This window comes from Sebastes umbrosus, chromosome 12 (genome assembly GCF_015220745.1).
Source record: "Sebastes umbrosus isolate fSebUmb1 chromosome 12, fSebUmb1.pri, whole genome shotgun sequence".
Taxonomy (NCBI): Eukaryota; Metazoa; Chordata; class Actinopteri; order Perciformes; family Sebastidae; genus Sebastes; species Sebastes umbrosus.
The window spans coordinates 31,738,769-31,750,786 of record NC_051280.1 but is presented as its reverse complement, the minus strand read 5'-3'; the positions used below and the strand labels follow the sequence as shown (position 1 = coordinate 31,750,786).

The 12,018-nt window shown below is 40.6% G+C and overlaps 1 protein-coding gene across 7 annotated transcripts in view; it reads right to left on the bottom strand.

The window, feature by feature from the left end:
- Positions 1–12,018, bottom strand: part of LOC119498129 (disco-interacting protein 2 homolog C) — a 213,938-nt gene that overhangs the window by 34,950 nt on the left and 166,970 nt on the right. For all 7 annotated transcript variants that reach the window (XM_037786663.1, XM_037786661.1, XM_037786665.1 and 4 more), the window contains exons 11-21: positions 11,095–11,218; positions 7,981–8,090; positions 6,990–7,092; positions 6,797–6,861; positions 6,403–6,496; positions 6,034–6,153; positions 5,354–5,468; positions 2,836–2,975; positions 2,336–2,472; positions 2,040–2,248; positions 1,409–1,523 (exon numbers count right to left, since the gene is read on the bottom strand). In XM_037786663.1, the coding sequence (XP_037642591.1) occupies positions 1,409–1,523; positions 2,040–2,248; positions 2,336–2,472; positions 2,836–2,975; positions 5,354–5,468; positions 6,034–6,153; positions 6,403–6,496; positions 6,797–6,861; positions 6,990–7,092; positions 7,981–8,090; positions 11,095–11,218 (1,332 nt within the window). The remainder of the gene's footprint in view (positions 1–1,408; positions 1,524–2,039; positions 2,249–2,335; positions 2,473–2,835; positions 2,976–5,353; positions 5,469–6,033; positions 6,154–6,402; positions 6,497–6,796; positions 6,862–6,989; positions 7,093–7,980; positions 8,091–11,094; positions 11,219–12,018) is intronic.

Here is a 12,018-nt window from a genome sequence, read left to right as displayed (position 1 = left end):
TCTATACCAAAGAGCAGCCCTCGATCTAAAACGCTGAGTGTGTCGATAACCAACGAGCTGAATGGAAAAGCAGCAGGAAGTATCTGTGATGGTAAAGGAATAAAGAGATTTGGTTTTAATTGCAGCCGTAAAAATGCAGACAGCTTTTATAGTTTCACCGCAGTCTCCACGCCGGCTTATAGAGATTTTATCTGTTCATGCACAGTATGAATGTACAGCACGGTATCATATACTGTGTGTGTGTGTGTGTGTGTGTGTGTGTGTGTGTGTGTGTGTGTGTGTGGCGGAGCCAAGAAACAGAAATGTGGTGTGAAAGAATGTGTGTGAGCTGTTTTGTCTCTTTTAGAGGTGGTCTGTTAAAATGTGTCTGTCTGGTGTGTTTCCTGAGTGTGACAGTTTTCCTGAGCTGGTTTGTGTTAAAGGATAAATCTGGTCTTATTCAATAGTTTTCCTTTTATCAACAAATCCCATGAAAAGACCAAAACATGTACTTTCCATCTTCTCTACCCCGTCGATGGCATTAAGCCCAGTGGTTCCTGCTGGTGATGTAAATCTTAAATAACAAATATACAGTTAATTCTCTAAACCAGCTGGTCACTGTAGTTTTTATCAAAACAAGAGGAAACAGTGCATCTGTTGGGGACTATTTTCAGCGGCGGAGTAATCCACATGTGGTGGTCTAGTGAGTATTAGTGGCAGCAGGACGGTGTGTGTGTGATTGAGTCAAAATAAACTACAGAGTGTGTGTTCATGGTGATGAAGGAACATGTCATCCAGTGACGCAGTGAGGCTCATTGGTGTGTTTTTAATGGAGCTCTATGGCTCAGAGGAAGCCGAGATATCAGGCTACTTGTTAGTAGAAATATTCACTGTTGCTTTTAGTCTTTTAATAGGATGAAAAAAAAATATAGACTGTCATCAGACTTATCATTTAAGTTGTGTCTCTGTGGTTGTAAAAGCCAGTAGTCTCATTGTGTATCAGAATCAGAAGTTTGTGCACACAAACTCCGGTTTTAAGTTGCTCTTAATGTAATTTACACAAAGAACAATTTAGAGAAAATTAGAAATAGACATAGAGCTAAAAACAAGGACAACAGAGCTGAACAAAGACAGGTAAAAATTAGCTATTATGTACATACAAGTAGGTGAAAAACAGCTAAATAGGTGTATATGTAAATTTATATAAATAGCAAAAATGACCACCAACTTGAGTGTAATTCATTTGCCAATTTACTTTTTTGAAATATTAATATTGTGAAACAGATAATAAGTAGTGAAAACAGAATATAGAAACAGATAATAAAGTAGTCAAAATCTGGTATTGTGACAGCTCTACTGTGTATATACTGTACATAAACGTGTGTGTGTGTGTGTGTGTGTGTGTGTGTGTGTGTGTGTGTGTGTGTACCTGCAGAACTCGGCTCATCCACTGGAAGCTGTCTTCCTCGGTGGAGTCGGGCCGCTGCTCCGCCACGACCACGATCCTCTCGTCATGAAGCACTGTGATGGAGAACACTGCTATCCTGAAACACAAACACAGACAGCCTCAGCAGGTGTCTTAGCCAGATACAGTCATGTAACTGTACGCTATGTATATACAGTTATTTCCACGGCCACCGTAGCGAGTGAGGGGAATCTTCCTGTAGTGAAACAGGCGAGCTCTCAGACAGACTGGTAGCCTTGATCAATCAATGTAGATATAGTTAATAAGTTCAAAACACATAAACAGCGGGATATCTGTGTGATTTAAACAGCTGTCTATGCAGATTACGCTTCCCTAAACATGACTAAATTAGACTTGAAGTGTAAAAAAACGCAGGTGGGTCTCCGTCAGACGCCCGTCTCACGTAGTCAGTGTGCATTGATACATTTAATAAAATACTAATATTACATTTAATAGTAAATAGTATATTAAGACGTTCTGCAACTGCAACATTAAAATGCTTCCTACAGTTGAAATGCATCATAATCCATTTAAATGTTATAACAGAGAACAGAGCAGCCGACATACAGACCACAACGCTGCATCGGACACTTACCTGCCCCGGTACACAAACTTCATGGGCTCCACAGCGAGCGCCGTGGCGACGATGTCGTCAGCGTTGTGCTGCCGGCCCCCGACCACCATCAGACCGTCCATCTTCCCCGCCACGAAGATCAGACCTGCGGGTCCGATGAATCCCAGCAGGCCGGTCCTGGTGAAGGGAAACTCACTGATGGGAGCCCCGTTGTTGGTCACAGGGAACACCTGGACAGAAGGGGGAGAAAAACATCTGTATTAAAACAGTAAAAAAACAATAAATAGATGAATTAACAGAATCCTTCACACGCTCACCTCGAAGGTGTTCTTGGTCATGCCGGTCAGACCGTAGTAGGAGGTTCCCGTGGCAACAGTACAAACGCACAGCTCTCCAATCTCATCGGTTCTACAGAGCTGAGGAACTCCTTCAGACCTCACCACACACATCATTCCTACAGACGGAGAGAGGAACGTTGGGATTTTATGAATGAGAAATTATTACAATGATTTGTGTAGTTTTACTTCATTAAAAAACACAAAATGACCGTTTTCAAATGACATTTTTTTTATTTTTTTAGTCAATGTTTTAAAGTCATAGAGACATCAAGTTGAAACAAAAACATTAGTCAACATTTTGGAGATTTTTTTCGATTTTTACCTGAGAACATTCACATTTATCTTGAATGTAAAATATGAATCTGCAAAGTGAAAAGTAACTCTGGCAATCCGATAAATAGTAAAAAGTACAATATCTCCCCCTGAAAAGTAGAAAGTGGAGCACCAGGACCTCCACCGATACTTATCGTCTGTCTCACCTCCGGGCATGACGGAGCCGACGTCCTGCAGCGTGAGCACCGACAGCTTCTCCTCCGAGTCGACCCGGATCACGCCGTGACTCAGACCCTGCATGGACAGGACGCCGCGACCAGGAGGGGTGCTGCCCTCCTCCACGGGCCTGCAGGACGGGTGGAGACAGACAGACAATCAGCTGACATGGAGGGTGACGGAGCGCTGTGTGCTCTTGAGTCTCTATCTTTGTCATAACAATCTTTAGATTCTTGGAAAGTGACACCAGTTTTGGAAAGTAATGGAACATTTTGGGGTGAGGACATTTTAAGTAAGTAATGAAAGTTTTGTTAAAGTTCACCCCAAAAATCTAAAATACATATTTCTCCTCTTGCCTGTAGTGCTATTTAATCAATCTAGATTGTTTTGGTGAGAGTTGCTGAGTCTTGGAGGTGTCTGCCGTAGGGATGTCTGCCTTCTCTCCAATATAATGGAACTAGATGGCACTTGGCTTGTGGCGAGCAGATTTCATGTATGAACTACTTTCTTTCTACTGAACTACACCCAAAATGGCTATGCAGGTTCATATAGAGTCGAGCCTGATTTAATGGGTCCGATCATAGCTCAAAGGAGTAGATGCACGTTTCCTTCTGTGCAGTGATACGGTAGGCGGGTGTAGAAAGAAAATAGTTCTTACATGAATCGGCTCACAACGACGTCTGTGGATTATATTGAGTAACCGGGTCGCTCTGAGCGCCACAAGCCGAGTGCCATCTAGTTCCATTAACGGAGAGAAGACTGACATCTCTACGGCCGAAATCTGCCACAACTTAAAGGGTCTGTTTGTAACTTTTTAAGCGTATAAATGTACCGGGTCGGGACACATGTGCGCACGCATATGCGCGTTCGCGTGTAGCCGCTGTCTCTCCTCCTCTGCCTGCTCGCCTTCACTCAGACAGTGTCTAGTACATCTAGTGAATGTACAGTGGACGTTTGGGCAGAAATAAATGCTGCAGCTCCTCCAGACCAACAGAGGTTTTCCCGTGTCTTGTGAAGTGACGGAGCTCTGCAACGAGTTACGTTGTTGTCTCGTTACCGACCGGGTGCCGGTGTCTCCTCTGCTCTCTCCGGCTGCGGGCGGAGAGAGCAGGAAGACTCGCTGCAGAGCTCCGCTGCCTCAGCCTGCACTTAGGCAGGAAAAGCCAACACTAGGATCAGATCTAAATCATGTTCATGGAGAGACCTTCGTCTGGTCAGCTAACATTACTGCCAAGCAGCTGAAATATAGAGTGACATTGTGGTTTTAGCTGACGTGTGTCGCCTCACTGTTTTGAGCGATGCTCGTTCAGGTATATGTAGAGCGAGCACAAGCACAAGCCCGACGCTGACTTTCATTGACTTCACAGCCACAGGTGTCGCTGTTAACAAGCATTTCTGAAAGTTACAAATAGTCCCTTTAAAATGCAAAACAATCTAGATTAGGTAAAAGGACAAATATATATTTGTGATTCTGGGGTACACTCTCTCTTTAAGATGGGGCATATTTCTGTAAACTGGGGACATTATTGGAAAGTCAAGATATGTTTGGAAAGAGAGGGGATTCTTTTCTGGTCGTCACCGGATGTTTGAGGCTTTTAAGGGAGATTTAGGTTCAAGGTTAGAATTAAATTGAGGTTAAAGTTAGAATTAGGAGCTCGAGGCTGTACGATGTACGTCAATGAGGGTCCTCGCAAGTACTAGTATGGTTATGTGTGTGTGTGTGTGTGTGTGTGTGTGTGTGTGTGTGTGTCGTGTTTTGAGATTTTTTTAATGAGTTTTGAAGCAGCTCTTCTGAAAATAAAGTGAGTTCATTACTACAACACCCGCTGAGGCAAATAGCTATTTATTAGACTGTGTGTGGCACAAATACACACTCGCGCACGTTCACACACACACACACACACACACAAACTTAAAACACACACTCGTGCGCACGCTCACACATACACCAGCGTTTTACAGTGTCGTAATTAAGAGCGTGAAGCATAAATTACAGCCGACACGTGAATGAAAGCCGCCCTGGCTGGACTGTAATGTGGAGGATGAAAGAGGTGGAAAGGTCGTAAGTTTCAAAAGCCACAAAACTGTAAAGTCAGGAATTTTAATGAGCTAAAATTAGAGCGGGACGCAAAAACAATCTATTTATACACTGAGGAGAGTGAATAAATATGTGTATATATATATGGAAGTGAAAAGTTTGCAGGAGATAAAATAAGTGTTATTTATATTTCATGATTTCTGTTTAAAGTTGGAGGATTGGATGCCCTGCTGTATGATGATGACAACCTGATTATATTTTTAAAAAATAAGTGCATTTGGAATTTTACATTGAAAATCTCTACAGTCAAAAACACAGATGATTTTAGATTTTTACTTTTTTTATTCATTAAATTTAAATTAAATTTTGTAACTCTTCATGCATTTCTGTGTGTTGTGACATTTCATGTGCACATACAAAATAAAAAGACATGTATATATATATATGTGTGTGTGTGTGTGTGTGTTTACCTCCTTAAAGCTACAGTCAGGGCCTCGGGGGAGCTGGCACAGGGACATATGACCTCCGGCTTCAAACCTTTAGTCTGGAAGACGTTGAGGAAGGCGTCGCAGGATGAGATCGACCCTGACAGACACAATTTAAAAAGTCAGTTACAGTAGAAGTCAAGATGGAGGCAGATCATTACAGATATTCTGGATACTGTACTTGTAATTAGAATTTTAGTTACACTTGGCGATGGCCACATTTTATTAACTTGTCAACATTGAGACCTCAAAAATAGGAATTAGTTTCAGAGACTTTGTCTTGTGCATCCTGGTAATTTTTCACAATGAAAATAACAAAATAATAAGTACACTGCAACAGCATTGCTATGATAAATAGGCCTACTTTTAATTTAACTTTTAATTCTCAGGAAAGAGAACTGAATTATTCGCTCCTCTGGGGTGAATCTCTGGCATAAACTTTCTTATTCATTCATTCATTTTTGCCTCCGCTTGAGTATTTCTTTCTCGTAGTACTTTCCATCTCTCACTCACTAAAGGCCCTTTAAATAATATAAAACAATAAAATACATACAGTATGACCTGCTAAACCAACACCATTGTTCTGCTCGTGTGGGGTTAATTGTCCCCAGAGGATGAATGACTTTATGACCTTTATTAAAGCAGTGTATTGAGTGTGTTCTTACAGGGATTTGAACCATCAGCCACCACCAGCATGCGCAGGGAGCTCAGGTTGACGTCTCGCTGCTCCCGGTGGGCCACCAGAGCCCAGTGCATATCCCGCGACTTCACACACGCCACCTTGGCTACACACAGAACACAAAAACATCTCACACATACATACAGTATATTTATACACATCTAGTGGCCGACTGTTTGATTTCTGTTTCAGCAGTTACTTCACATTTTATTGTCAGAAAAATACATCGTAGTGAAATCCAACACACGTCTCTGTGAGATATGATTTGTGATATTAGAGGGAATGATCATTTTGACATCATTAAACTGGGACATTTCCAGTACTGCTTGCACAGAGTTTGGGTTGATTTGTTTACCTTTGTACTGGCAGACTTTTTGGATCCAGGACAGAGGGTTGACCTTCATGAGGGCGTAGGGAATACTGATGACATGCATCATGTTCATTACACTCTGACGGAGACAAACAGAGGGAGAAAGGAAGTGGAAGAGTGAGGGATGTTTCAGGAGAACTCGCTCTTGTTAAGTATGAAGTTGAAATATGTATAACTTAGACAGATAGAAAGTTAGAAAAGTAAATATTGAACTCTACGCTCACTATTTACTGCTCAGAAGTCACCAAATGACAAAATAAAAAGGATTTTCTATCTTGCATTAAAGGAAAAAAAACATATAATAGTTTAATTGTGCCATCATAACTTTCATTCATCATTTGAAATGATTCAGCGGGACGGTAAAGTGTGTTTTTCTTACAGTCAGGACGGCGTGCCACAGTCCTACATCCTTCTTGAAGTCTAATACATTCACTATGGTCTCAGCTGGAGGACGACAGAGAGAGAGAGAGAGAGACAGAGAGAGAGAGACAGAGAGAGACATTAACGCCACATTCAGGGAGAAACAACAACAGTATTGTGTCTAAGGTGAAGTGTAAAAGTGTGTGTGTTACCTTCTGTGTACGAGCAGGACTGTGTGAGGGCCTGGCAGTGTGTGAGCAGGGCTATCCTCATCACCGTCACACCGAGGACGCTGCCGTCCTTACAGGTCTTATACTGGACACACAGAGACAGACAGAGAGTGAGTATACTAGAGATGTGTACTTACAGTACTGTGTGTTTTCGGCTCATTGATTTTGTTCTGACAGATTATTTTGAGGTACTTGTAATTTACTCTTTCCACTTTATGCAGCTCTGTACTTCTACTCTGCTACAATTCAGAGGGAAATGTTGTAGTTTTTTTTTTTTTTAATTCATTTGAAAATTGAATTTATTGTCATAACAATATTAATATATGTTTGAGGCCTGATGTTGACTGATGAACCTGAAGAACCTTTTATTCTTGAGTCTCAAAAACAAAATGATTCGCGAGCGCTGCAGAGTCGACAGCAATCGATTTGCTTCTTTCCAAAATAAGATCTCCTCCGTCTGGCACATATCTGACAAATGACTGCAGGAATGAAAAGTAGGCACATTATGGGCTGCTATTAAAGTTATGAATCATGCTGAGACATTAACAAAAAAACTGTTAGTGTTACTGAAAGAAAAGAAAAAAAAGACAGATTTCTTTGAGCCTCAGTAATTTCTTCTGTCTCGGCTGTCTGGGACGCGGCCCTCTGTTAAAAACAAAAGGTCGATCGTTTTTCAATCATCCCTCGACTTTCATCATTTTCAATCCGCGGTGCAATCAAGGAGACATTTCACCTTGCAGCCGGCGAAACCACTGCCCGGCTGCTTAAAGGTAAATTCAAATCAATCAGACGAGATAATACCATCGATCAGCAGCGAGACATCCACCCGGCTGCAGTGTGATTCTAATCCAAAAGACATGTAGCACCATTGATTTCCATTCACTAGATAGTAATGAGTGGAACTACACGAGTGGAAATGTTTCGTTGCCCCAGAGTGGACACACTTCACTCAGTGTTTGTATCGGTGTGTTACCTCGATGTAGGCGGTGTCCTGGTTGGCGTCCTTGATATGTGGGAACCAGTCTCGGGGAGGTTTGGAGAGGTGTTTGGACTCGGTGACGAACCACAGCAACTTGGGCCAGCCTGGACGAACAGGGACACAAAACAAACATCCTAATGTCTCCAACGTCTGGGAACAACATTCAGAGGTTGATATTTCCTTCCTGGTTTACCTGCTAAACCTCAAATAGACTGGAATCAGGTTTTTAACTAGAGTTAGAACTGGATTTGGATTTAGGATTCATTGTGTGATGATACTTAGTTTGCTTTCTTTGGTCATAATTAGGGCTGTCAATTGATTCAAATATTTAATCCAGATTAATAGCAAATTAATCACATTTTTTATCAGTTCAAAATGTACCTTAAAGGGAAGTATTTAATACTCTTATCAACATGGGAGTGGGCAAATATGCTGCTTTATGCAAATGTATGTATATATTTATTATTGGAAATCAATTAACACAAAACAATGACAGATATTGTCCAGAAACCCTCACAGGTACTTATGTATAATGTATATGTATATGTAGTATTTGTATATGTATAATACAATATATAAATACATAAATAAATGAATAAATAAATATAAAAAATAAAAATTGAAAGGAAAAATAAATATTTAAAAAAATCAAAAGTACATGTAAAAATAAGAATGGAAAATAAAAAATGATGAAAAAAAAGAAAATGGAATAGATAAAAAATAAATAAATAGGTAGATAAATAAATAAATAGAAAAAATAGAAATCAATTAACAACATAAAACAATGACAGATATTGTCCAGAAACCCTCACAGGTACTGCATTTAGCATAAAACAATATGCTCAAATCATAACATGGCAAACTGCAGCCCAACAGGCAACAACAGCTGTCAGTGTGTCAGTGTGCTGACTTGACTATGACTTGCCCCAAACTGCATGTGATTATCATAAAGTGGGCATGTCTGTAAAGGGGAGACTCGTGGGTACCCATAGAACCCATTTACATTCACACATCTGGAGGTCAGATGTCAAGGGACCCCTTTGAAAATGGTCACGACAGTTTTTCCTCGCCAAAATTTAGCGTACGCTTGGAGCGTTATTTAGCCTCCTTCGCCAGAAGCGAGTATGACATAGTTGGTACCGATGGATTCTTTAGGTTTTCTAGTTTCATATGCTTTAAATAGCTTTAAAACTGAGCTGCTACAACCTGAAAATTGCAAGTTGCGTTAATGCGTTAAAGAAATTAGTGGCGTTAGAAAGAAATAGCCTTTGACAGCCCTACAGCTGTAATGCAACAAAAAAAGGAAAACACCAAGTGGGTGAATACTTTTGCAAAGCACTGTATGCTTAATGAAAGGTGCCATTATGTGCGGAGTTAACTCAAACAATACTGTATATTTCTTTTTCTATTTAATTTGAGGACAGTATCAGACATCCAGGACTTGACGTCGGACTGCTGCATGTCATCCACATATCACTGAAAAGAAATGTATTATTTAAGTGGAAGCATGTGGAGCATCTACAGGTTTTACTGCTTCCGTTATAAAGATGATCATTCCTACGAGGATGTCAGTGAGTGTTTACAAGGCAGAACATGAGTGGATGTAAAATCCTGAGTATGTTAATGTCTGAATTAATGCTGCCGGGCGGTGAGACAGGAGAAACAATCAGCCATGTGAATGAGAAGAGTTTAAAGCCTGCTGATCAATAAGAGGAGCACTCCACCTTAATGACACACACACACACACACACACACACACACACACACACACACACACACACACTCCATACTAAATCCATACTGAGTGAGGAGCAGTAAATCTGGCGGCATCATGTTGCTATTTATACATCCATTACTGAAAAGCAAACAGTCGTTATTAATCACTAGGATTCTCTCTCTCTCTCTCTCTCTCTCTCTGTTCGGTGCTAATGTCTCTCTATTCTCAATTCATCATATGTCTCTTTCGCTCTTCCTTCTTGTCGGCTGCTTCCCCATCGATTTGCAAAATCGCTTCACTGCCTCTCTCTTTCTCTTTTTCTACTCTCTCTCTCTGTGTCGTACATTACTCAGCCTCGCTGTCTGCTGACATCAGTCTGTCCATTCATTCATCCCACTGACAGACACAGGAAGGATGGGCTGAAACAGGCTCAGATCCTCTGAACTCTGTACTCACTGTATTATTGGGCTTATTACTGCCTTGTAATGGCATTTATGTCTAATTTTTATTTAATGTTATCTAATTGTATTCTAAAATTGTGTTTTTAAATGTTGCCCTGAAGCATTTCTTCACCTTATGTAAAGCAATTGTCTCTGTGTTTGAAAGGTACTATACAAATGAACTTAACCTGCCCATGGTTTAATGTTTTCCCATGATTTAAAAATAATTACTTCCCGGTTATGCATCACTATTTTTCAGAGAGATTCCTAATATTTTTGTCATAAATTAACTTTGATTTTAAGGGAAGACACTACAGACAAAAACTTGCTTCTATAACATGTCTTCTTTCAGACTAGTGGAAAGAAAACACCCAAAATACACATTTGGGTGTTTATTTTACTACTTTGTCTATTTAAATCTGTAGATTTCTCCTAAATTCACCAAAAATTAGCATTAGATAATGCCTCATTTGCATTTAAACATAACATTTCGGAAAACGTGTAATACAAAAACAGAATTGTCTTAATGTCAGTAATCAACTGGGGAAGTTTGATGGTCATATCTATTAGTTAGATGTCTACCGTATTCACCTGTAGTGTTTCCCCCTCTGACATGGAGGCATGCGAGAAAAACAACTTTTTCTTCAAGAATTCAACGTATCATGAGGTGAGTAATTGATATACAAATGGTCATTTTGTGGGTGAAGTATTCCTTTAAGTATTCAGCAATGTCAGCAGCTGTCTGATAATCATGATATGGTGTTTATGTTTCAGTGTTTATGATCATCTTCAGTACACTAACACATAAACACTAACATGCTGAAAAGGTGTCCACATTGTTTGATCCTGGCAAGAACTGCCACTAATACTGGGATCTTGATTCTTGATATTTAGTGTGTAAAGTGTGTGCATGTTGCCACGAAGACACTCCAAACCGGAGTGTGTACAGACCTTTGAACTGTGGGATCTCTCCAGTGGGACTCTTGGGTAAGCCTTTATGGCAGGCGTCGCTGGTCAGAGCCACCGTCACTCCAAGGCTCCCCAACAGAAACCCGATCTGCTGACTGCCGGCGTCCTGGACAGAGACAGAGACATCAAATGTGATTAATCATCTCAACTGGATTCTGATCAATCAATCGATAACGGCTTCTTGGTCCTGCTCAGATCCTCTGCTCTATACAGTTGACTGTGACAGTAGCAACATGGACATGAAACTTTCCTAACTGAACCATCACTACAACTGGTTCCTGGTATGAGGTAAAAGCCTGTGGACATAAAAATGAAAGGAGAGAAGTCAACCTAGAGATGCAAAATTAATCAATTATTAATCGTGATCATAATTTTGGATTCCCACAATTAAATGAACATGATCGACTGCGATATTGACGTTCAAGATGTGTGCTCCGCTCATAGAAAACTCTGCAGCATATCAAATCAAGCACTTCGAGATGTTTTGGCTTCACTTTTAGAAAGCTGTCATGCCGCTGTGCGTGAACTCTTCAGCGGCAGCCTGGGAAAAACGTCCCTGAATGTTGCCGCTGCAGTCCAGAGTAGAAGAGTAAAATACTGTATAGTACTTGTTTTGCCCGTCTGCTCTCTATTGTTTAATACAACAGAGAGCAGATGGGCAAAAAGAAAACGCTCTGAGTTCTAGCGTTTTAGCTGACGTGTGTCACCTCACTGTTTTGAGCGATGCTCGTTCATGTCTATTTAGAGCGAGCAAGCGCGAGCCTGACGCTGACTTTCGTTGACTTAACGGCCACAGGTGTCGCTGTTAACAAGCATTTCTGAAAGTTACAAACAGTCCCTTTAAGTCTTATTTTGATGCAAAGATTTGAAGATTAGTGAGAATGTAGCACAACATGGAAGTGTTAG